This window comes from Ischnura elegans, chromosome 12, assembly GCF_921293095.1.
Source record: "Ischnura elegans chromosome 12, ioIscEleg1.1, whole genome shotgun sequence".
NCBI lineage: Eukaryota > Metazoa > Arthropoda > Insecta > Odonata > Coenagrionidae > Ischnura > Ischnura elegans.
Window position 1 is genome coordinate 82,291,749 of NC_060257.1, and position 27,772 is coordinate 82,319,520.

Here is a 27,772-nt window from a genome sequence, read left to right on the forward strand (position 1 = left end):
TATCAACTGTATTGATGCCTTTGGCACCCCTATGCGAGCACCAGCAGTCACTTGGCAAGGGTTGACGGGTTTGCCAATAGAGTGAATCAGAGGTAGATGTGCACCACCTAGCAGAGTGCGCCTTTAATAGTTCCCAATAGAGACTGGATGGAGGTAGTTGACTGTACCTGCTGCGAGTGTGTGTCGCCATCTTGATTTTTATTATACATATTGCATTGCTGCGGTGTAACTGTATTTGGAGTCTCAGTAAACTCCCGTAATATTACATTGGTGTTGGTGGTCATATTTATTTCTCAATTACCCGTACGTTGAGTCCAACAATGCCCATTGAGGTGAAACAGCCCCAAGAAAAGTCAGCCTATGGCACACAGAGTGTAAATTATACTGCCTGAAATTCACCTCTCACTCAACATGAACTCTGCTTAATATGATATATTTTAGGAACTTATTCCATAGCCCCTAAAACCCTGCCAGGATTGCTGGCCCCCCAACATGAAACTTGAAACTCGGCCCATGTATTAGAACCTTCTCAGACATTATTCAACACGTATATGTACTCTAATGACAACTCATAAGCTCATACCAACCTTTGGACATTGGGGAAAGCACATGATAATGCACACTAGCCCCTCCAGCACTCTCTCCAAAAATGGTCACACGACTAGGATCACCACCAAACGCATGAATGTTCTGTTGCACCCACTTCAGCGCAAATGCTTGATCCTTCAGACCCCAGTTTCCAGGGCAAACACCGTCTCCAGTGCTGAGGAATCCTAAGAATAAGAGGGTTTCAGTGAATCATTCCAGGAGAGCATGCATAAGAGAAGACACAATAAAGAGACAAGGGCTTAGTTTTAATTTTCACTGGCTTTTTTTCAAGGTCGGTTTATAAAAATTATTACAAATTCGAAAGAGAAAAAAAAATCATATTCATTTTCCTAATTTCCTACAGGAAGTTAAATATAGTGGAACCTGGGTAATTCGAACTTCTTTAATTCGAAATATTCTTTAATAATATTCTTATTATAAAATATTTCTCTCGGTCCCTAGCATTATGTATTCAAAAATTGCTAAAAAAAATCGTGGATAATTCGAATTCTTGGGAGTCAAATTAAGGTATAAATTATAATCTGCGACTCAAAATAATTGTGAATCCGTCGGAAAATATGCTTTACTAACGCTTTTTTCAAAAGGCTTGCGTTAGACAAAATTCTCTTTGGTTATGATTCTAATGCAGTGCATTATGCTAAGACACCATATCTAAACGTATACTATTATGAGTTAAGCTGGTAGTGCAAAGAAGTTCAGATGTTGCTGAGGACATTTTAAGGTTAGAATAAAAATTTTACTATATTTTACTTCGTAGCGTGTTGAAATAAATATTCCTGTTCTATATTCGTACAAATACTCCTATTCCTGTTCTAAGGTTACTTGTTAATAGGCGTTAATCAAAGTACATATTTATATATCAAGGGTGCCAATTTAATAAAAAGTTTTGATTTTAAATATGAATTTTATTAAAATCTGATGCTTTCCCGGCGAATATATTCGAAAAAGGCTGTTCGAGCTTCCAGTTCCCTCCATTCTGCCGACATTTCGGAACACGAGTTGTGTTCCATCATCAGGGCTAACGGTGAGTGGATGAAGTTTGCCACCTTATATAGTCTTCAATTGGTTGTAAGGTCTAATGAGTAATTAATTCACTAAGTAATGTACGGAAACCGGCACTAAGGAAAATAAGATTGGCTGCCTCCCGGACAATCACGTTAGACCTTACAACCAATTGAAGGCTATATAAGCTGATCTAACTTCATCCGCTCACCATTAGCCCTGAGGATGGAACCCGACTCGTGTTCCGAAACGTCGGCAGAATGGAGGGAGACCACCCGGCTGGAACCCCGAATAGCCTTTTTCAAATGAATTTTATTGCTTTGGAACTATTTATTTAGGACTTCTTTAATTCAAATTTTGGATGATTCAAAGTTTTTAACTGGTTCCTTGATGTTAGAATTATCCAAGTTCCACAGTACAAGTAAATATTTATCAACTGAACAAGATGATTTATATCTTTTAGGAATGGCCAAGGTAAGACAGGCGGAATATCTTCTCAGTAGCCTGGAGATGTACTGGGAATAAGGGAAAATTTTAAAATTGCAGATGCACTCATTTTTTAGCACAAGTAGGTACACACCTACATTTTTTAATCATTCTTTTGGATGTTCACTATTCTAAGGAAATAATCATTCATACCTAGGGGACCCAATCTGTAGTTGATGGTGACAAGCACGACATCCCCGTCCAAAAGGAAATTCGGCCCATACATAGCTAATTCGGATGATCCCATTGCAAAGCCACCACCATGAATCCAAACCATCACTGCCTTAGCATCCGTAAACTGTTCCTTTTCAGCAAAAAGCTAAACAAAAAGACATAATTTAACTTAAAAATTATAATTATAACTTATAAGTAATAATTTATAAGTTGAGCATTGCCAAAAGAGAAAACACCACTCTTTAGTAGCGGTAAATGTTTAATTTCATAAAAAAACTCTTCAATGAGCTTTTTGAAGATCAAAATACTTGGTAATTAGATAAAGCCAACTAAAAATAATAAAGGTCAATGTTATAAAGTTTCAAAGTCACAAGCATACCTTAGGAGTGTATACATTCAGAAATAGACAATCTTCTGTTCCAATGAAGTTACGGAAAACCATATGTTTGCTGGAACAAGCACTTCCTTCCACTGTTGCATCTCTCACACCACTCCATGATTCCGCAGGCTGGGGAGCCTAGGAAAAGAAAAAAATATTTCTAAAGTTTTTTTAAAAATCTTCTCAACTATAAAAAATACATAACTGCCTCAAACACATGAATTTCAAGCATCAATTTTCTGGTAGAAAAATCAACAGAACTTCACCAGAACACAAACTGGCACGCTATGATATCCAATCACTTTACTCCATGAAATTTTCAATTACATCTTGCCATGAATTTTGGGAAAAACATGGAATAAATTATCAGTATTAATAACATCACTTCAAATAGTTCTGTTTACAATTTGACACCTTAAATCTGAATGAGTACTTAAGCACTACACTGTGACGAAAAACTTTACTAAAGCATTAAAGGGATCTGAGGGATGAATCTTCATTATTTCCTAAATTAAAGAGAGTGATTTTTGCCAATCGAAACTTCCTTACTTATGGGGATTTGCAATAGCTTATGCAGTGGGATTTTTCCACAATTAGAACTTTGTAAACTTGTCCCCGACGACTTGTACCGATTTGCAAACTTTGACCTGGAACTTGGTGATCAATGTCGTTGATTGGTCACATTGGGGATGATTACATCCTATGAATATAGGCAACCACCCGTACATTCAAGTATGCACTGAAAAAATCCCATCGTTTGTAAGCCTACCTATCTTATTAAGTATTGAAGACGTCTCACCGTTTCAAGCTCTATAAATCTAGACGATCAACCTATTAAGACGTGTTTCACTGAAAAACAGAATATAATTCTTAATATTCAACGGAGTATGGAGGGTGAAGAAAAATCCTGTCACAAAATTTTAACCCTGAATGGCTGATGCGAGTAGAAACCAAAATTAGTAATGATGTTTCGGTCGAAAAAGCACCATTTTTAAACTTCAGAAACTTTGAGCCAAGCGCTCCGATTGGCGGGTTCGTCCTGTTACAGGTTGCCTTGGATACATCGCAATCTCCGGCAGAAAAAGCATTGTTCAGAGCTTACCCAAATGCCAGACTAAATTTTCAAGATTATTCTAAACAAAAAAATAAAATTAACGTCTAAAATTGCGAAATTAAGAAAATTGAACATTTTTTCCGAAATACTACGTCGCTAAATTCGTCACTGGTCTTTCTGCTCGAATAGGGTGGTTTCCTAATATTTTTTAATTGCCTAAATCGAAAGATAATTACTCCTGGAGTACGTATTTCACGCTTTTAGACTTTTAAACGACGATATCTATTTTTCGCGACTAAATGAAAAGTGAAAATTTTCAAGCGCGCGAAAACGTGACGGCTAACAATAAGTATGAATGCTGGGAAAACCCAGAGTGACGTCATTCTGGTTCCCGCTGTCGCCGCGTGAGGTGACCTTGGGGCGAGGATATTGTGCTCCGCTGCGATGCTGGCTGCTAGCAGGTAGAAGAGTATCCTGCTAGCAGGTAGCGCTTGGCTTAAATAAGGATTATTAATGCCTTATCAAATGAAGGAAACTTTCCGAATATATATATAATTTAACTAAATGCATCGGCATGCATGTCGGCTTGCAAATTCGGGAACTCGGCGGAGAAATGTATGCAACGGTGACACTCAGAAAGGATGTTGATGTTAATGATTTAATGTTGTGTTTTTTTTTGTCATGCCTGAATCTATTTTTGTTTTCGGAGTGTGGGTGACTTGTTAAAGGTGGATTTTGATGCTGAATTTAGAGTCACTTAAAACGCTGTATGCATTACACCTTGTTTTTTGTTTTTTTTTCATTTGGAGTCAGGTAATGATAATTAATGTGGAGAATCGTACATTTAACGTGGCTAAAGAGGTTATGTATTAAAATTAATTTTAACCAATACTGGCTGCCTTTAACGTGAGGAAACGGGCTTAGTAGTGAAGAGAAAACCTGCCGGTGATAATACACGAAATATGGAATCAAATTTATTAACCCATTACTCCCGCACTCACCATGCAGACCCTTAAACCCATTATTCCCCAGACTGTATTCGGGGCTTTTAACTTCGGTTGTTCCTCATTTTCCTATTTATTTTGGTCTAATAAATATGGATTTTTGGAATAAAAATATTTTCATCATATGCTATGATTTTCATAATGCTGCATATACGCAACACTGGGAAAACTCCGGTAAGTAAAAACAAAAAAGTTATTCAATAAAACTTTGGTTACATATTATATTTTTTATCTTGATTTGCACACTCGACATCTTCGCCGGGAGTAATCAGTATTCCATTTGGAGGAAATGCCCCATTCTGCCTTTTAACGGACATGCTGGAGTATGTCATTTTTCCTAGGGTGTCTCGCTTGTAAGCATCGATTTTTTATGCCAAACACCATCGGTCATAAAAATACAATTAAATTAATGAAAATGTTGGTGAAAATGACCAAATTAGAGTTAGAGATACTTTAAAAAGTCAGTAAATTGAAGAAAAAATTATTCTGAAGTAGAAAATTGTTCTGAGAAATAGGATTCAATAATGTTGCGTTAACGCAACGCTGGGGATTAATGGGTTGAGTAAAAGAAGATTCAATGAGGATAAATTATAGGCTCAATCTTTTAATATTTTTATCGGAGATTTTCGACAAATCGCGAAACGTAAGGTGGGTTGCGTTGTAAGGCGAAGGGGCTTGGATGTAAGCGGGTGAGAATAATATATAAGCAATTTCAGGAATAATTTTCACGCATCCTAGGCAGGCTATGTGTTTTGTGTTTAAATGAATGCCATGTATGCAGCAAACGGCTTTGATCGAATAAAAATGTGTATCTATCCTTTTCCACCTATTGAATGTTTTGTCTACCCGATGAGCTGCCGTCTGCGAAGTATCGAAATCCTTTTTCAGGCGTACACTTAGAGGCGTCACGAATTGTTTTCATTCTATATATCTCCTTCCTATTTTCTTCCTCTGGCTTTTCAATGACCAAATCAGTCACAATGAAAACGTGCCTTACTTTTCTAGGGATCGGTAACTCACGAAACTTCATCTAGATCTTGCGATGTTGAAATAAACACCAGCAATTTTCCAGGATAATAAAATTTGTTCCGACCTGAGTTTCGATGTTACTTCATCATCTTCAAGTTGGTTACGTCATTTTTCTTATGCAGTAACATTGAAATTTAGGTCGGAATACACTTTATAATCGTGGAAAATTGCAAGTGACTGCCCTTGACAACTTCAGAGATGATTTACACGTTTTTGACTGAAAAACATCTCTATTTCGCGTCATTTATCGCATGCACAGCGTAAAATGATAATGTGTGTTGCGGGTTGCCTACCCACAAAACTGCTTTCGGGGATACGATAAAAGGTCATTTTCTCGATAATTAGAAGGAATAGAGCTGTCGTGTTTGGTATAAAATATCAAGGAAAGACCAATGTTTTACACCATTGAAAAAAATGAGTGCTTTCTAAAACCAAATTTAAATTATTTATATTTTTTACGTTTCTTGTTAAAAATTTCGAAATTTCAAGACAAAAAAAGGGCGAACAGAAGTTATTAACCGATTTTGAAAAAAAATCATATCTGTAATACCCACCCGGGTACGCAACTTTTGCCGGGTATTACGATTCGCTCCTAAAAAAAAGTGGCAAAACGGACCCTAGTGTTCATTTCAATGTGGACAAATTCCTCTCCATCACGCTTGGATCGTTGGATTTTATTAGATATAGAGAAAACAACAAAAAACCTGTACTTTACATTTCAGATATCAAATTTTAAACATTATTATTTAGATTATTTGGAGTGATTTTTATTATCATGGTTCATTTAGTGCATGCTTTTCCCAAATTTCATGGCAAGATGCGATTGAAAATGTAAGGGACTTAAGTGCTTGGAATGATATTGTGATGTGCGGGTTTGTGTTGAGTGGCTGGATGGATTCATGTTATCGCCAATATATTTTCAATTATCAATAAAATCAATTCAGGTAAAGCGTTATGACGTCACTTCATAAATACTCACAGGGAAGTTGATTATCGAAAGAACTAAGAAAAAAAGCAAATTCAAATATGATTATAACAACAGACATATTTATTATCATCACCGAAAAAGCTATGACTCGCTACGGGTTGATTTTCGGACGAAAAAGTAAAATGTAGGTGCTTTTTCGCACTCGTCGGGGAAAACCTTTACTATGTTGCGAGAATATGGGATCCGGTGCAGAAAGACTGCATCTGTGAACTTGATAAAATACAAAGGAGAAAGCGCGATTCGTCAAAAACTGCTACGGGTGTACATAAAGCGTTACACAGATGTTAAATGAATTAGGCTGGGAGCCGCTACAGATTCGGAGGCAGCACGGTAGCACTGATGATTTTTCAATAAATACAAATGGAGTAATAGAAGTTACTTCTGACTTTCTAAGCATCAACTGACTGCTAATATTGTTGAGAACTGACATCCTCCCAGTTGTCTAGATTATTTCATGGATGCCCATTTTAAGGTTGCAAGTGGAATTGAGAATATATAATTTTAAGAGCGACACAGAGAACATAATTTTAGAACCCCACTATATTTATAGGTGCGACAGAAACGATAAATTAAAAGAGATATTTTGTCGAACGGATGGATATAGGAATTAGTTTTCCCTCTACTTAGATAAATGCTTGTGGTACTTTTTAAAGAGCGTTTTCTTTTTTATTTGTTGAAGGCTGGTGTCCTATAACACCCACTGCCACACGCATTTTGAGGCGGCTCGCGGGGTAGAATGCTGATGTACTCTATAGATGGGCCACGGAAAGGAACCAGCCCATTTTGACGATAATGGTGATACCTGTAAGATTGGCTTAATGTGTAACCACGGAATGTTCTGTCCCAACGAATCCGTCATTGTATTAACCTTCAGATTTTAACTCGCGATTTTTTTATTCGTCCACGGAGGCCCCAAACACACAAAGCAAAAAAACATTCTATTATGTTCGCGACTGATGATTTTCACAATCTTTCGGTAGACACAATATACGACGCAACAGGTCGACGAATTTACCTTCCAATTTTATCATCGCAGGTCTCAAACAGTAACCCACGGTCCTTATCAGTAACCGATAAGTCATAAACTCCATTGGCATATATATTTTCGTAATATTCAAGTGATCTTGGTTCTTTTTTGTGTGAATACTTAAAATTAACTGTTTTTAAAGAAATTACAAGAAATTATCGGACAATTAGCATATAATGCAATGAACAAAACATAATCTTTTATAACCAAACTCTCCGCTTAAAATTACAAAATACTTAACACAAAAAAGAGGCAAGATCACAAAATAATTTGCAAGATTAAAGACATTCGATTCTGGGATTTCAAGTAAAACAAAAGAGGAAAAATCCAAAGTAAATTTCCAGTTTGGTAATAAAAAAATAATGTTTTACTAATTGCATTGCATACAATTTTTCCTATTATTTCCTATAATTTGTTTGACAACCGTTAATTTTAAGCTTCCTTTTCACACATTACACTTTTAACGGAAACATATGCGCCATTTTATTAAATTATTTGTTAACGTGCTGGTTGGAGCGAGTTTCACTAACCGAGAGAGCTAATATTATCCGCGTCTTCGGCGTGGTCATACTCGAAAGAGTTATCGTATTTTCGAACCTAACTCTCATTATAGATAACGTTGAACAGCACAGAAAGCCCTCATTTTCCTCAAAATCCCACGGACGCTATAAAATTCGCGGGGGCATATTTAAAGATTCCTCCCTTTATTTTGAGCATTTCCGGCAAACCATACGAGAATCCTCAAAACACTAAAGAGAGCGAATTTTCTTTGCTTCAACAGGGAGGTGAGAAAGCTTAGTAGTAACGCAAAAAGAATAAAAGATATTTTTTGCAGGGCTTCAAGAACTAGATTCCTCACCTGATGATATTTATAAACGTGATAAAAATCAAATTATCGAGGTCTTTACAAATGTTATAAAGATAAGAGAAGGTTGAAACTGAAACCTTTCGTAATACAAGATTGCGGCTACCCACATACGCAAGAAAATGTACCGCAGTGTAATCTTATGTGATATTTGCACAGTCTCCAAACGCAAACGGTGAGGTAAATAGTGAGTGAGGTAACAATATTTTTATCTGCTTTCCAAGATAATATATGCAATTCAACCACAGATACCAGCACAATCTCCTTTTACCAAAGTCCTTCTATCCAACAATTTTCTAGTTTAAACTCGAAGTACCATTCTAAACGACGGTAAAAAAATACAAATTTAATTATCCAAATTTCAAACAATCACTTTAAAAATCTTTTAACGTTTTTTTAGTTTTATTTCCCATAATAACCCGACCTTGATGAATAACATGAATAAAATTCCAAGGAACACTGACTTTGAAAAGCGTATAATAAAGTAAAACTACATGCTTCTTTCTCCAAATATAATGATTCTTTCTATTTAACTCATTTTAAATTTTTATGAAAAAAAAGTTTCTCTTCACAGTTCATCAAGTAGAAATACAATTAAATATTAAAGAAATCAACTAACTATGTAACTACTCAAGGATTAACTTCCTATCACTGAAATTTTCCAGCTACCCATCTCCCTACTGTAATATGGCTTCAAACTTCTTTCTTTCGCAGAGCATGACGAAGGATTAAAATACAATGACATGAGGATCACGAGAATAATTTCCAGTTTTTTTTAATTGAAGCGTTCAACGATTAATTAAGGTGTATTGAATACATCCTTTGATTTCGACACTACAAAAGAAACTAATTTTGAATGGCTTGGCTAACACGTAAGAGAAACAGTGACGACGGTGGCCTTGGAATATAAACAGTTTAGAGAGAAGGAACTTCCTTCAAGGAAGCGACTTAGAAAATATTCTCCCCCTCCAGGGGGTGGTGAGCTCCTTCCCTTCCAACACTTATAAATACACGGAGTTTCAGGATGAATCTGCAATACTTCAGAAGGTTGTAAGGGAGAAAATTTTAAGCATTTTTTGTGCTATAACATAGGGTCGCAACTCCTTAGTCACTCAGCTATGGCAACGCAAACATTGTTTTGGATGAACTTTGCAGTTGCCATGGAAACGGTTTTTCTTGGGCATCCAGCATTTTCGATATTTTATTTTATACTCTGGATTTTCATGCACATGAAATAATGAAGATTGGACGAAATTGTGCGATTATAATAGTCTGAAATAATTAATCTCAAAATGGGTGAGGTTGCGCATTGGCATTGTCGATTAAACTCGAAGTATCCATTCTAAACAACGGTAAATAAAATTATCTAAATTTCATATAATCGATTAAAGAATTTTTCAACGTATTTACGTTGTATTTTCATAGTAGCCCGAATTTGATGAATTTACGAAAAAAGTTACAATGCTGGCAAAAAAATGCAACGTGGCCTAGCCACATTATTATGTAAATTTATCTACCATCATATTATTTTTTTACTGATGACTATATTCTTTCATTTCCGTATCTATAACCTTGTAAATAGAGCCCTGGTCCAGAGGAAGAGGGGGCCGGATTGTGGCCACATCTGGGCCAGGTAAAAGAAATAAAATTCAACTACAGTACTCAGTTATACTAATGACAGATAATTGTCTAGAGTTCACTTGATTCAATGTGGCTATAGTCCAAAGGACCTACGCATGACCTATATCGGAAGTTCCCCATTATTCTCTTGTCCTTCAGCACATCAAGTTACGTTCACATAGCTTCCGCCCCTCAATAGAAGGGAAAGGCTTGATTCGATTCGTATTCAGCGCGTGCGGCGTTCGGAAAGTGTCGTAAACGGCCTTCAATTGCGACAAATGGCCAACTTCGAGCGAGGTAAGAACGTAGATTCTTCATAAACTCAATGTCGAAAACTCACAATTGGCTTATCTACTCTACTGATGAGGTCTTTCAAAGAATAGTTTTTTTTAACTTGTAAATTTATTAGATAAAAACTCCTCAATTTAAAGTTCTGGTTCGATGGAGAAATAAAAACTTACGAGAAAAAATTCCATTAAAATGACAATGAAAAGTGTCAGTGTGACGTCGATATCCCAAAAATGATATAAACTTCCTTGAAACCTCAATTTAGCATTTCCCCTCTTTAATACACGCCTTCTCTGTTTAACTTTCTTCCCAACAAACTTCCCCTCTTTTATCAACAATGCATAGCAACATTATTTTAAACTAACAATAAGCAATCATAAACATAAACCTGTTTACTACGGAAATAAGCGTATTCCGAAATGCTCTACTGTAAAATACCTCGGAGTTACGCTAGATAAACGCCTCACCTGGTCCTGTCACATCCTGCCATCAATTAAGAAATCGCAGGGAATCTACGCCGCTTTATTTCCACTGATGAAGTCGAATTCTCCTCTGGCTTTAAAAACTAAGCTTTTACTCTACAACTCTTCGATCAAACCGCTATTAACGTACGCCTCTCCAGTTTGGCTACACGCCGCAGCAACCCATCTGAAGCGCATACAGACTTGTGAAAATAAAATTATTAGGAAAATAATTGGAGCACCATGGTTCATTAGCAGCCGCCAAATCCGAAGCGATCTCAAAATAACACCAATTTTGTCATTTCTTAAAACCGCAGTAGAAAATTTTCAGCATTCTTTTGGCAAAACCAATAACGAACTGTTAATGAATCTTTGGGATTACATTATTCCAAATAAACCCCGACATAAAACTCCCAAATTTGCCCTAAAACCTTCCCATATATTTTTCCCCACCTAACCCAATGCAATGCTTAGACTGAAACCTCAAGAAAAGAAGCCAACTATACTATAAGAAACCATCCCGTTCCTGAATCAACTAGAAGACAGCTGATTGGCTGGGAGCTAGTACTGCTGCTATAAAAGAAAACTCCGCTGCTGCTGCTAAACATAAACCTAGAAAAACATACACTAAGATATAAATCAATACACTCAAAAACCAAATTAATGTATGACATTAAATAAATTAAGTTAAATAAAATAAGGCAAAATGGAGTTGGTCAAGGCACGACATAACAATTGGTAGAGGAAAAATTTCGTTCGACATTTTTCGCTGTCGAAATCTAAATATGGTCAAATAGCGCCACGGAACGTACTTCGTGTTTATGAGTTTGCATGCATATGGCACCGAACAGCTCATTATAGTGGCTCGATCTACCTTATCCACGCTAAAAAAAACCTACAGAATGTGAATTAAAACTTGACACAAAATCACGTCACGAGGCATTTATTTATAGATGAGAGGTATTTGCGACAAACCTATGATTTATCGAAGACAAGGCGATTGAACAGTGAATTCCATTAACCCAAGGTTGGGAAAACGCTACCTTGAACAACTCCTCATAGATGCGAGAGTATTACGATAAGAAAGCAAATAGATACACAACTAATGAGGACAAAGAATAATATAGTTCACAATAATGCCCAAACTGGTTTTACTTTCGTGATATCTTGATGCGTAATAACTTTGTATCATGACAAAATACTGCTTAATTGGCATGCTACGCGACCAAAACTAACGAAACTACCTTAATTTTCAAATGAACTGGTTTCGTAGTGCAGATAGGTTGTAGCACTATTTGAATTGAATGAAGCACGTTATCTAAGTTCATCGCAAGATGTCCTTGGCTTCAAGTGCTTTGTTGTCTAGGGTTACAACTAGAAAACCTCAAGATGATTAATGACTGATAATAAGGCAAAAAGTTCCACACTCATCATGAGGTTTCACTCATTCACCATCGCTGAACACCACAATACATTTTTAATTTAATCCTTTCAAAGCGTTTCTTACGATTTTCTTGAGGATAACGCAATACAGAGCACATGCATTGAAAACTGCTTTCGAAATCACTCGAGTCTTTTATTAGAAAAACCAAATGCGAAAGAACACATCTCGCAGTTCTCATTTGAGAAAATAACCAGAAAATCAAATCAGGAGCATATTACGGGCGCTGTTTTGGGGAGAGCTGCTTTTCGCGGGCGCCTAGGAGATATGCAGAACATATAAACAAAACTGGGTCTCCTTTCGAACACCTGACCATTTGAAATAAAAATTTGCGTAGTAGAATGATAGTAGTCAGTATAATATTAAGCATATTTTCCCAGAATTCAAGGATGTTGCTGGCCCCTCTATCAAACCGACCCTGACATAAGCAAAGATATCATCACTACGAAAATTTTGGCCGGCGATTAAGTGCAATTCACAATTAAGGCATTTCCAATTTGAATTACATTCAACATCGTTGGCTTATTGACCAAAGGATGTACTCATTAAAGATTTGAAAAAAAATTCGTCCTTGTTTGTCGGCTACAACTTCATTATCTCCCACAACTGGAATTTGCGTTAAGTTATATAAAATTTTCCGTGTACATATTTGTGAACGGATAAAATTTTGTCTCCTCCGCTTTTTTATGTAGATGTGGGAATGAAAGAGTAACCGTAAAAAATAAATAATAGATCGGAGATTTGCTTCGTAAGGCCTGTTTTCACGGTAAATTAATCCGTACGAGTTTATGTCTAAATGTATGAACGCGTGAATGAGCGCGACAAAAATATCGTGTCATAGGCACCCAACTTGTGCGAATGTATGCACAGAAAATAGAATCCGTTTTAATTTGGTTCATGCATTCGTACATGTTCCTTTCCGTTCCACAAAAATCGTTCATGCAAAACAGACGAAGAACCCTAAAATGGTGATTACCTCGTAAGGTTATTGAAACGGGCATTAACTCGTACGTGTTTATGAATCGTGTAAATAGGGATTTGCTTCACAGCTTTCCTACACCCAGAGTTCTCTTCCAAAGCATTCCGCCGAGGTGTCCTTGCTTTCATCTCGATCTCCATATTTAGCGGCGTAAACAAAAATAACCCTGAGGTGGGAATATTTCACCAGACAACGCCTTCCAATCTATATCGAAGGTAAGCGTAGGTCTGCAGCGGAGTGTCCTGACACCTCTAGATTAGGCGATGACTAAACGAAAATGAAAAACACTAAGAAGACTTAGGGAGAGGTCATAAAACTATTTGAAGTAATGATTCGACGGAAATTCACTTAAACTAAGAATGCCAGAGAATTTTTTGTCCACAGGGAAAAAACATATTTGTTAAAATCTATCGAATTTATATGATAGGGAGTAGTTTTGTTAAAGTATTGAGGTATTTTTTCCACTTTTTTTTCTTTTGCGGAAACTCACTTTAAACTTCCAATTTTATGATTTTGAAAACAATTTTTTTCTGGGTGGAAAATCTTTCATATGCGCGCACACTATGTCGGTTTTATCGTCATTTTGATTTCAGTAGTTTATATCGAACTGCTGGGGCTCTTTTTATGGAATTTATCAAACTGATGTGGTCATTGTTACTGAAATATTCAAAGTTCTATATGAACCGGAAAGTTTGATAAATTTATCAGAATTTAATAACATTTCTAACCAAACTTTTTTCAGTGCAGTAGCGTCGATTTGGAGGAAATGAAGTTTTCCCTAACTAACAGGAACTTCTGGTATGACAATCTGGTAATAACAAATAATATTTCTCGAGAAAATTTATGAAAAATTATTAAAATTCAGGTTTTATGTAGGGATGGTCGGATCGGATCCAAATATCCGCGGATATTGCCCTTCATCGGACACATCGGATCCAAAGTCGCGGAAGACACCGGATATGGATCAGAAATTTTGAATAATAGCTTCAGTGAATGCAACGCCCCATATGGGTGGAAAGAGTTCCGATTCTATCTTCGAATACGCCGTCGCATGCGATACTTGTCCCACTCATGAACCGTTTTGTTTGAAAGCTCTCGCAGAGGTTACATAGGAGAATTTCAGCCTTGAAAAATAAAAAAGGCAAAATACGACTGACAGATATTGTGACTCTTCCCAAGAGATTGAACGATCATCGGGGGAATCTCAGCTTCAGGAATTTTATAATGCATTTGCATCCGAAAATATCCGATCCGAAAGATCCGGCTCTGAAAATCAAGGATCCCATCCGAATCCGGATCCGAAAAAAATCATGGATCCGTCCATCCCTATTTCAAACCAAACCTTTTTCAGTCGGTTTGGAGGAAATTAGGTTTTCCCTAACTAACACGAACTTTTGTAGTGACAATCTGGCAATAACGAATAATATTTCTCGAGGAAATCTCAGAAATATTATTAAAATTCAGGTTTTCAGTTTAAAGATAAGGAATAGGTAAATTTAATGTAAACGTCTCAAAAACCACTATAAGAAGCGTTTAACAATCCTCAGGAAACCGATACGAGATATTCGCAGGGGGCAGAATGTGTATACTATGTGTATCTATCAAATCGTCCAATAAGTGCGAATCTGCGACCGTAACCATGACCTTACACTTTCTTATTGAGAGGAAAGGTCTCATAGGTCAACAACCACGAGAATAAATATTCAAAAATCCCAACTCCAAAACAGAATATGAAATCCACGTATCTTTTCAAAAGGGTGGTTTCCTATTATTTTTTTATAGCCTAAATCGAAAGATAATTACCCTTGGAGTACGTATTTCACGCTTGTAAATTTTTTAATGACGATATCTATTTTTCGCGATTAAATGAAAAGTGAAATTTTTCAAGCGCGCGAAAACGCGACGGCTAAGTATCAATGCTGGGAAAACCCAGTTAGACGTCATTCTGCTTCCCGCTGTCGCCGTGCGAGGTGACCTTAGGGCGAGGACATGTGCGCCGCTAGGCGCAGGCTGCTGATGCAGGCTGCTAGCAGGTAGCAGAGTACCCTGCTAGCAGGTATCGCTTGGCTTAAATAAGGGTTATTAATACCTTATCAAACGAAGGAAACTTTACGACCATAGGCAGTTTTAATAGGTGATTATTAAGACTTATTTCCCAGACAATGAGCTCTGGGCCTCATGCATGAATTGGTAACATCAGACGATGTAAAACTCCTTTCTACTCGTATAGAAACTAGGTCCCTGTGACGTCACGTGGAGTGGCATCGCATGGACGCCAATCTGGCCTTTTTCAAATGCGGTTAAAATTGACCATTGCCATTCGTCTAAACTGGGATTTGAAAAAACCAAATAATTTTTATATTATGAATACACTAATGGTGGGTAAGGAATCGCAATCAATGTCTTTCGTTTTCTTTGATGAAGGAAACTACCCTATTGTATGATCTTGGGTTTTCCCGGCGTATCAGGTGCAGAAAAGTTTCTCGGGGTTTCCACCGGTTGATGTCGTCCATGTCTTCCGTGGGAGACATGGACGACAAACCCGAGGAACCTTTCTGCATATTTTCAATTACTCCGTGACTATCTACGCATATTTAAAGCGGAGAAATTCATGAATTTGAACATCACCAAAAAATCAAATGGAAGGAAAAACATTAAATACAGTCCAGCCCGCGAGAGTTGTCCGATGGCACTTTAAAAGGAGAGAATATATTGAGAAAATATATTGTCATTAATTAATAAAAATGCCTTACTTCAAAATAGTTAATATATTCGCATGCTCTCAATATGTAATTAAGTCATATTCAGATCTAATCCATACTACTTGTGGTCTGTAGCTTAATCTCTTAAACTCAAAGCCTTCTTCACTTAGAGGTCTCCTGAGACATAACGCTTCATATGTCGCCACAAATTGTACCAAGATCGCATTATTATCTTCGCAGAAACGTTCGATACCGCCTTAAAATCCGGATTCTATCACGCACCATATCCCTCGCCACGCCCTGCTCCAACATGGTTTGCAACCAATCGCTGTCCCCCAAACGCACCTCACGCCCTCACCTAGTAATACAACGTTGTCACATGCATATGAAGCACTGAAACAAGCCTGAACCACCAAAACAAGCCCTTTCTGCAAATCGCCAAAACAAAGGATTATTCCTTTGGATCCTTCACGCTCATTGTCCTTTGGCCGGCTGCTTTCTTCACGGAACCCTTTTGTTTACATGTGAGGTGGGCGTTTCCCTCTCTTACCTGTCAACCTTTCCCCCAACCCCTTCTAGCTGTCAACGGACAACTCTCGGTGCCCGGACTGTAGAGTCGGCCCTGTTTCTTAGACGGTAGATGCAAATAATCAATGCGCAATGTATCAAATAATCTAAAAATACTTTAGGTTGGTAGATAGATCAACAAATCAGAACGGAAATTTGTTTTCGTCGGATAAAAACTACGAAGTTTTAATGGTAAAACAGAAAGAATTTCTGGTTCAAACAAGACAACTGGCACTCTCATTTGAAACAGGATCAAAAATTCGCAAACTGCTCTAAATGAAAACCAGCTGCATCTAAATTTTCTTTAGTTTACTCTGCGTCAAGCGATACTGAATGATTTTTTAATAGTTGATATATTTTTTGATGGGATAACGAGAGAAATGCCAGTTTAAAAAGTATTTCAAATGAGAATAATGTTTGACATGCGTTTCATTACAAACACAGCCTGAATAAATATTGACTAATCCTGCAAAGGGAAACGTCATGACAAAGCATCTTTTACCCGAAGACCACGATGAATTTTTTTCTGTTGCGGCATCATCAGGTAATTGAACGGGTGACATTCGATATGCGCATGAGAGGGATCAACAGATCGCTCACGAGCGCCGCTTAATTTAATTAATGTTAACTAAAACTAGGCAACCCGAGCGAAAATTCGCACTTTCACGCTAAAAGGGAATAGGAATGTTAAGGAAACGCTATAATTGGGTTTTATATAGAGAAGTAGGTATATCATAAAAAACTACACTAGTTTTCTGCTAGGGTGCTACTTTCTGTTGCGGCCGGCGCGTTCTTAACGCCGCGACGTTAAGAACGCGCCGGCCGCAACGTTTTCGCCGACGCATCGTTTTCTTATCACCATCTAAAGCATGTAAAGCTTTTTACTCCATAAATGAGTTTTTCGAATGTGAAATTGTGTTGTCCTTTATTGATGCATAATCCTATTGATTTTGCCATATTTATTTTGTGTATTTGATAATTCCTATGTGTATGACGAATACTATTGCAAATTCAAATTTGTTTAATGTCCAATAAAACTATTATTATTATTTTTTACGTCACATCATACAGCTTCTGCGATTTGACATCCTGTAGGGTAGGCACACCTCTTGACACGCTCAAAGGGAAAACATAACTCAAAGGATATTACACTTCACTGTTAATATCCCCGATGCAAACCTTTTTGCTGAGGTATTGTATGCTGAATGTTTTTGGTCTACGCACGTACGGACACAAATAACGATCAATGCTGTTGAGCAAGGTAAAAGCTGATCCCGTGCAAGGTATAGAGAAATCGTTTTTATAAACTGCCTTGATCTGGAGAAAAAATTGTTTTAAGTAATTAACAGATGCTTTTCCTCAAACAATGCCAATAGGTCTAAAATTTAATATACAGAGAGAAACATATGGTTTGCATGATGGTTTATCTAGGTGCACATACTGCAGTGACAATTTAACGAATCTAATCTTAAAGGTGGCTCAATAAAGTTAAAAAAAACATAGATTAAACAAAACAAAAATTTCAGCTGCAAAAAACAATGAAAATTAGGTGAAATTAGTTATTGTACCAGTATATAGTACAATATTTTCAAAATTGAGATACACATTCATTTGGGGGCACTTTGTTTTGCGTCTTCGATATGATGACAAAAGACGGTCAACATGAATCTCCACTTTTTTTCTTTACTCAAGGGCGACTACCCGGGGACACACAAACAATCATCAAATGAGAACTTCGTAATCATGAATAATAATAAGAACTGAAAGCTAAATAAATGGAAACTGGAATATATAATTATCTCCAACACAGATTATTGCAGAGTTCCAAATTTTTTGGCAACTTGCACGCTCACAGCCAGGCAAAAAAAATATAATCGCGATAAATCACGTACACCAAGTGACAATCAGTCATTTTTTCAATGTTTCCGCAAACTTCATTTTAAGACCTTTTAAGACCATCAAAACAAAAATTTACCCTGGTAAACTCCAAAACGTGGCACAGTCATTTTATTCGCTTTGAGCAAGAAATCACAGGTTAGATTCAGTCATTATTTCTCCAGGAAGGGCTTCTTCACTGCGACAAGATATTGGATATTAACTCGGTCATCTATTGGGCATTAACTCAGACAAGATCCTTATCCTCAAAGCAAGAAGGTGGATTTGGCGAAGCAATTTTGAAGGTGCTTACTGGGTTGCATAATCAGTGTGGGGCACTTGAATTCACAAAAAAAACCCTAAATTGGTTCAAAAAGGAAATACGTATGAACTTTTTGCAAACGCGGATGTTTAGCCTCTATCTTTTCCAGTGGCGTAGCGAGGGGGGGGGGGGTCCGGACCCCCGCCCTCCCAAAATATGAAACCACAATTTCTTTACTCCATCATAAAAGAAAATAAATTATTGAAAAATCATGGAAAAGATTTTCGTATGAAGATTTTCACAGCATCTTTTATCAATGTTGGTGTTTGTCTTCGGGAATTGCTGCGTAGGTAGCATTTTCTAACTCAACGTTTCACTCCTCCTACTGGGAGCGTTATCAAGAGAATGGGAAACCGTTCTCGTCCTGAGCTTATGTAGCTTTTACGCTCCCGGTAGGAGGAGTGAAACTTCGAGTTAGAAAATGTTACCTACGCAGCAATTCCCGAAAACAACCACCAACATGGAAAAGATTTCTTTGAAAAATGAATATTTTCTAATACAAAAAGTAAAAAGTGTTAAAATTAGTTAAAAACGCTCTACTTAGTTCCCTGTTTTTCAAAAATGTTTCCCCCCTGATTTTGGACCACTCCTAATAAAATTCCTGGATACTCCACCGATCTCTGCCTACTTTGCCTCCATTTGCACATACCCTGCTAACTCATTTTAAACATGGACACCCCATAACATTAAATGACAAGAGTATCACTGTGTGCTAGGACCATATTCTCACACATGTCATTAATTAATGAGGTATGGATACATTTATACTTATTATCTTATAGTATGTGTCCAAAATCCTCCTCACCAAGACAGATAAAAGTAAAGCCTGTGATACTCATAGCACAAGGCTCGTGATTGAGGGGTTTCCAGGGTTCATATCCAAAGTGAAGCCTTTGGAGACACTTAATGCGTTCACTGCCGCTTCGATCATAATGACCAAAACGTGTACTTCATCTTCACGCTGCTTCGATCATAATGACCGAAGTAAGAGTTGCTCTCTTGGCCTCTCGTAGCATGCCATCAGTCACAGCTACTTCAGTGCCAGGTATTCGATGTGACCGCCATGGCGCACATAGCCGAACACACACCAAAACTCAAATGGAAAGGATCAAAGTATTATAGCGAAAGGAAAAATAAAGACATTAGGTGCAATGAGTGAATTCGTCTAAAAATCCACAGCAGGGAACGTGTTAATCAAAATAATCCATGTGCATGGTGGCCCATAGGAACTAGCCCCGCAACACCAAATGTGTGAAATTCACATGTATAAGGCCTAGTCAGGGGTGAGCTCTACCCTCACATATCCAAACAAACAATTCGGTTGAATGAATGAATTAAGATATGCATACATGTACTTCAACTGAAGAGCAGTACTTCAAAAGAAAAATTATTGAATTTCCATTCAGATATTTAATATATTTGAAATAATTTGGCATAATATACTTTCAAAAATGGAAAATAAAACCTTGAAAATGTGATACAGTACTAATGACGAATAAGGATGAACTTAGCTCATGTAATGCAATGAATCCATTCATCAATAAAAAAGAATACATTTCTATTATTACTTCATGTTAATGAAGCTGAGGACCATGAAAATTTTAGGACAGTAAACCTGACAACACATGCACCTTAAATTTTGACGATACTCATCAATAGAAAAATAGAATAAAGAGCAGAAGGTTCTGATTAGAAAAACAATTCTCATTGAAGAAAAGCAAGGGCGTGAGAGAAGCAATTCAAGCAAAAGGGCTGTTTAAGGAGAATGCAATTGAGAATATCAAATCAACATTCATTTTGTTTTTGTACTTAATGAAGGTTTTTAACACCATGGAATGAAATTCAACGCTTGAAAATCAGAAAAGCATTGGAGTGTTCAAAAATGACAGGTGGATAAACAAAAGTTCAGTTAACCCTCTTGCGCCGGACCTTCGTTGAGGGAAATTCTTCCTCAATACGAGTATCTTGAAAGTTTCCTTTACTCCTCTGTACGAAGCTTTTTCGCGTCGACTGAAGGCAGTGGTTCCCTCCCTAACCAATTTTGGACCCAACTCAGTTGGGCGCCGAACCCTTTCCTTGGCCTCTGTCCCAGACCCTAGAGGGATTAAAAGCCCCTTCCTAGGACGAGTCCACGGTCAGCTGGCTAAAATGTTAATGCAAAATGTATGCAAATATTTGTTGTTCGCATCGATTTTTTACATTCAAAATGAATTTTGTGTTTTTTTACTGAGCGTGCAGAAATTTTAAACGAAGTTCTAACATTGATATAGACGGATTTAGTATATTTACTAGTTGGTCTACAACTCCGTTGATATTAACGTTAGACTTTTGTTTGAAATTTCCACGTGGTCAGCAAAAAAAGATGAATTCATTTATAGCAATAGATATCAAAAGTAAGCTACAAATATATTTTTGGAAAACACACTGCAAATAACAGTAGTACACCGCGTGGAGAGGATAAGAAAGGGTCGACCTGAACGGCCAAAGATGGGACTGGGCTCGTGCTAAGGCGGATCACGAGGGGCGACCGCGTCCGTGGGTCTATTGTGTCCGCCATGGTCACTTTTTTCGACCTGTGCCGCACAGGCACGGCATTCGTTGCTTAGGTTAGGAAAATTAACGCCGCACAGGTGTGGCATTTGTTGTTTATGGAAGAAAATCCTCGCCGCACAGGTGTGGCATTCGGCGTGAAAGGGTTAAAAACAGGCATGCATTATCACCAGGGGTGAATTTTACCAGGAAAAATCATTTGGCTTGGCTATGATTCAGATGCAGATCTCGTGAATGCAGGAATAAATTTGTTATTTTCAACACTAGAAACTTGTCTAAAACTCTACAATGCTTAAAAAATTGTTATTTATCCTTTCTTAAGTGTGAATTATTGAAAACCACAAACAAAATTTATTTTTAATGAGCAAAGCTAATGCAATAAGTTGACAATGGGCTTGTGCTAAGAAAGGGTTGGAAGGTCTAGTCCAGTGGCAGGGTGCTCCGTTGAGTTTGATCCCAAATCAATGAAGATGTGAGGATACATGTGCACTTCTTCCCCAAAAAAGAGCTCCATAGAGAGGGGTTTAAAATAGTATCACACCACTCATAGCAGGGAATTTTTTTTCCTTTCGTAGGCGCCACCTTCTAAGATAAATCTTCTTACAGCCGAAAATACCAGCAAAGAAGTAAGAAAACAATTCATCAGATGCTACATATGGAGTATGTTTCTCTATGGAAGCGAGGCTAGGATGTTGACGAGTTCAGAGAAGTCAAGAGTGGAGGAATTCGAAATGTGGTGCTACCGAAGAATGATGAAGATAAAATGGATTGGCTGAGTAAGTAACGAGGAAGTGCTAAGAAGAGTGGGAGAAGAGAGAAGCCTCCTAAAGACCTTAAGCAGAAGACGGGACAACTTAGTTGGCCACATTTTGAGGCACGATGGCCTGATGAAGACAATCGCTGAAGGTCAAGTGGAAGGGAAATAGGGCAAGGGACGGCACCGAATGAGTTACATATGTTATTACATCCTATATAGGACACGTTATAAAGGATGTAAAAGAGAAGATATATGTGGAAATGTTAGCGGTTAAATATATATGGAAAGGTTAGCGGATAGGAGAGAGAAATGGAGAGCTGCGTCTAACCAATCCTAGGACTGTTGACTAATGATGATGATGAGGCACCGCCAGGAAAGGGTAAAGTGTCCTAATGTCAATGAGCTAGATACACACTAGTTGTACAATATATCCCTCCAATCAGGCACGCGGCTAGGAATTGAGGCTAGGGGGGGTTTCAGGAGCAACTAATACTGGGGGTATGGGATACGGGACCCACACAGCACACTCAAAATTTATACCGTATAAAAGTTGCATAAATGGATAGGTATAATATGCAAATAATATTCCGTCGATTATGCACATATTATGCGAATAATATGCACATAATATTTAAATATTATGCCGCCGTAAACTATTACTATAATATTGACATAATATGTATATTATTACATTGTTAGTAACATCCCATCGTTAGTTATGATTCATATAAGAATCATAAATCAACAGCCACCCAGCAAACTCAAAAATCCTATTCAGTATAAAAGTTGCATAAATGGATAGGCATAATATGCAAATAATATTCCGTCGATTATGCACATAATATGCACATTATATTTAAATATTATGCCGCCGTAAACTATTAATAATATTGACATTGTATGTATATTATTTCGTTGTTAGTAACATTTTATCATTAATTATGATTCTTATAAGAATCATTAATTAACGGCCACCCAGCAAACTCAAAAATCCTATTCAGTATAAAAGTTGCATAAATGGATAGGCATAATATGCAAATAATATTCCGTCGATTATGCACATAATATGCGAATAATATGCACATTATATTTAAATATTATGCCGCCGTAAACTGTGATTGTATCCGTAAAAATCGATGATCATACATCCTCTGTATCAAAAAATGTGAAAACTTATGTTTTAATATATCACTAACAATTTCGTATCGTTCGCAGAATACTCCACAATTATTATTATTTTTTTATTTTACACACCGGTATATTCCGGTCTGGCGAGGTACGCAGCTTGGTAGCCATATTGCCGTTGTGCATGGCCGTTGTGTTGTTGTTCATTGTTGTTAGTTGTTGGCGTAGCCATATTGCCGTAGTTGGGAGAATTGAACGTCTATTGAAAAATCTAATATTAAAGAGGAAAAGATGGGTTTACGGAACTATTTTATGTCACAGTACTATTCTGGTAACGCATATACGATAAGGAATAATAAGCTTCATGGTATGAAGAACAGGACTTTATTTAAAATCAAAGTAAGTACACGTACGTGAGTCGTTGTCGTTTGTCATAGGGTAGAAAGCAAATCTGAAATTATCAGCTCCTAATTTTGAGTGTTATTCCCAGTACTTTAATTAATTTTTTTACCTAAATGTATATCTTATGACGGTACTTTTTCAGTCAGAGTCCCAGCTTGAAAAGTGAAGGGAGGCTATTCCAAGGAAAGACGAAGTTTTGGCACTTAAGTACTGAACCAGGTTGTGAGCTGCACTTTCGACCTGAAGATATCACGTACTTGATCATATATGCATATAATTATTTTAGTTTGTGATTATTAATGACAATATTATCTTTATTGTTTCGGAGTGCATTTTCAAGAACGGCTTGCTTACACCGTTTGCGTGATTGCTCGCCACAACTCTATGACTAACACAGAGATAATTATGCGATTAGAAGACCTCTTTGTGGCTTGGAATCACATTTTGGACCATTTTTAATACATTCGCTAAGAAAAGACCGTAGATGTTCAACCATGCGGATGTCATGGAAGGAATCATCGCGAGTGTTGTGATTGTGAATTCGTGTGACATACTTTGTACTTTCTAATCGCAATTTCATGAGTAACGATTATGGAAGGGCGAATGTTTGTCTTTAGATGTCATTCACATGATATTTAAACCAAATTTGCGATGATATAGGACTCCTAACTGAATATTTGTATATTTGTGATACAACGATGAAGGATTGTGCCTTGTTTTAGTGCAATGTACCTATGCTGTGTCTACATGAATGATTCATTAAATTTCTCCTCGTTTCCAGAAATCAATTTTTATTCATGTAATTTTCGAATATTATGCAACTGCATGTTATCACGCATCAACGGTATAAAATATGCATAAAAGGTTCGTAGATATGGTATAAAATGTGCATAACATGTACCTAAAGGTGCATACTAATGGTATATATGGGTATAATATGTGCGTATATTTAGCCACATCAATGGTATAAATCGTGCCTAAAAGGAGCATATAAATGGTATAATATGCGCATATATTTTTTAGGCCACATCCATGGTATAAATTGTGCATAATATGTACATAAAAGGTGCATATATATATGGGTATAATATGTGCATATATATAGCCACATCAATGGTATAAATCGTGCATAATATGTACATAAAAGGAGCATATAAATGGTATATATGGGCATAATATGCGCATATATTTTAGGCCACATCCATGGTATAAATTGTGCATAATATGTACATAAAAGGTGCATATAAATGGCATATATGAGTATAATATGTGCATATATATATAGCCACATCAATGGTATAACTTGTGCATATTATGTACATAATATGTGCATATAAATGGTATAATGTCCTCATAAATTGCGATATATGCGCATAATATGCGGAATATATGCACTGATGGAATGGCATAATATTTGCATATATACGGAATATATGAGGACATTATACCATTTATATGCACCTTTTATGTACATAAAAGGTGCATATATTCCGTATATATGCAAATATTATGCCATTCCATCACTGCATATATTCCGCATATTATGCGCATAATACCGCAATTTATGAGGACATTATACCATTTATATGCACATATTATGTACATAATATGCGCGTTTTATACCATTGTGGTGGCATAATATTCGCATAATGTTTGAATATTATGTGCATATTATGCCATTCCATCACTGCATATATTCCGCATATTATGCGCATAATACCGCAATTTATGAGGACATTATACCATTTATATGCACATATTATGTACATAATATGCGCGTTTTATACCATTGTGGTGGCATAATATTCGCATAATATTTGAATATTATGTGCATATTATTCACTTTGTGCTGTGTGGGGAGGTGCAGGTGCTCTTCCTAGAAAATTTTTAATAATTAAGATAAATGGTTCAAAGTGGTGAGTTTTACAGCTTTCTGAGAGATATTTTATTAATCCTTACACTATTATATAAATTATACTTATCCAATTAAGTAAAATGGATTAAATTTTAAAATTTCTCTGAGATCTGGTTATCCCCCAACACCCCCATCGCTGTGCCAATGCCTCCACATGCTTGAAAAGGTAAGTCTCCAAGAGGGATTAAATAACAATGTTGCAAAACATTTTAACAGGGGGCTGAATGTAGTCCGTATAAGGAAAAACATTGATCAATATAAAATTAAAGGAATCATATTGAGCTTTCAGTACACACAGTAATCAATAATATCATCTGGAGATTTTAAAACATCGTAAAAAATAACCATAATAGCAAAAGAATGTCCATAAAAATGTAGATACCTATAGTTATGTTAGAGACCTATGCATGAAGTTCAATATTTTCGATAAATTAGACCTTGTAAGGTAACCACAACAAAAAATACGCGCAAATAATAAAAATTGTAAAATTCCACCGCGAGAGGTGTGTGAGAAGACACGGTCGCATACGTTGTTTTGACTGCCTCGACCTCACACTGACACATTAAAAATCTATTCACTTTTTGCCAAGACATTCGGTTGAGCATCCTTGAGCAGTAACTCACTGTAGCACTGACGGTACTTACCGTGAAACGTAAAGGTCCCACAGGTGGTTTAGCGTACGGTATCCCGAGGAATGAAGAGTATGGCTTTCCGTTGAGGGTTGTTTTCGCTGTTCCCCGAAGGCTTCCCTGCTTAATGCTAACGACAGGCGAATTCATGCCAGCCATCTCCTCGTAAAGCGGACTGCGGTTTGTAAGCAGATTCTATGGAAATTAAAACTAGATCGTCCCCTAATCTTGAGATAAAAGATTAATAGCAAGAATAATTACGTGAAGATTGAGAACTGCCGATTTCTACAGCTTTCTATCGCGGCACGGTCACAGTCGCCAAACTTGAGTAAACCGGCATTCGCAAAGTGAAAGCAATTTAAAAGTCAACGTTCATGAAGCATTCCAAGGCCTTGATGGATGATTTGGATACATGGACAATGTTGCCATATTTCTTGGATAGGCGTAACAAGATCAAGATAAAGACAGAAAACAAAGGTTAACTTTGATCTGAATAAACAAGAAATAAAGGGACGCCTCACTTAGCGAAATTATTACTTTTAGATTGAATATTACGAATACCTTACCCGGGAACAATGAGAACAATTATTTTTTTATTAATCTTCTTCCATTTACGGAAGCACGGAAGGATGAACTTAATGAACTCCTACGCCATATTGTATTTCCCGCCGCAGACGAAAAGTATGCGCGTAATAGCATGCAAAAATTATTCCAGTAGAAGGCCTATTTGCTCATGATACTTGCATGCGATACAGTAATTAATTTCCTATCGCACTCTAGCCTAGAGTACGCAATTGATGCATAGATTGTTGGATGCATTGGCGCCAACTTCAAATTTTAGGACAGCTCAATGGCTTGTCAAACATTAGCAGGTTTGCGACTTGTGTCCGCAGGTGATAATCTGATTTTAAGACCTATGATTCCAAGAAGTTCATTAAAATTAAATATTAATATAATACTATAAAAACTAGACAGTTTTTGGCATTCATTAGATCCTTTTTATAGCTTATCAAAATTAAAATAAAACTGCATCGTCAAAAAATTATGGCATGTTGGCTGCTGATTTCAATAAATTATCAAAGAGGACCATGACACATTTTCGTCCTTCAAAATGATTTAATTATGTAATAGTTTAGTTACTCGATGGGCAAAATAAAATTGTTGATTATTTATGGATCTTAATTTTGCTTAAGAATCAAGCCAAAACTACTAGAGATCATGTAACCTCAAACGTTTTTAGCCCTTGAAGAAGATATGAGCAATACAGTTCAGCTGGCGAGAGTTGCCTGATGACAGCCCAAAAGGAGGGGCAGAGAACCCTCCGCCCCTCCATTTTGCGCCAGCACAGTTTGCAGCCAATTGCTGTCCCCCAAACGCACCTAACACCCTCGCCTAGTTGTTCAACATTGTCACATACATATGAAGCACTGAAACAAGTCTGAGCCATCAAAAGAAGCCCTTTCTTTGAATCATCAAAATAAAAGAATTCTTCCTTTGGGTCTATCACGCTCATAGTCTATA

The 27,772-nt window shown here is 37.0% G+C and overlaps 1 protein-coding gene across 2 annotated transcripts in view; it reads right to left on the minus strand.

Moving 5' to 3' along the window:
• LOC124169762 (esterase FE4-like) overlaps positions 1 to 26,861 on the minus strand; it is a 35,495-nt gene extending 8,634 nt beyond the window's left edge. Inside the window, exons 1-5 of one of the 2 annotated variants that reach the window (XM_046548475.1) lie at positions 26,513 to 26,861; positions 26,267 to 26,426; positions 2,651 to 2,788; positions 2,251 to 2,416; positions 588 to 773 (exon numbers count right to left, since the gene is read on the minus strand). In XM_046548475.1, coding sequence (XP_046404431.1) covers positions 588 to 773; positions 2,251 to 2,416; positions 2,651 to 2,788; positions 26,267 to 26,410 — 634 coding nt within the window. In that variant the 5' untranslated portion in view covers positions 26,411 to 26,426; positions 26,513 to 26,861. Of the gene's footprint in view, positions 1 to 587; positions 774 to 2,250; positions 2,417 to 2,650; positions 2,789 to 26,266 lie in introns of both variants that reach the window. The other variant, XM_046548474.1, reaches the window with a different exon arrangement.
• Between the last annotated feature and the right edge of the window lie 911 nt (positions 26,862 to 27,772).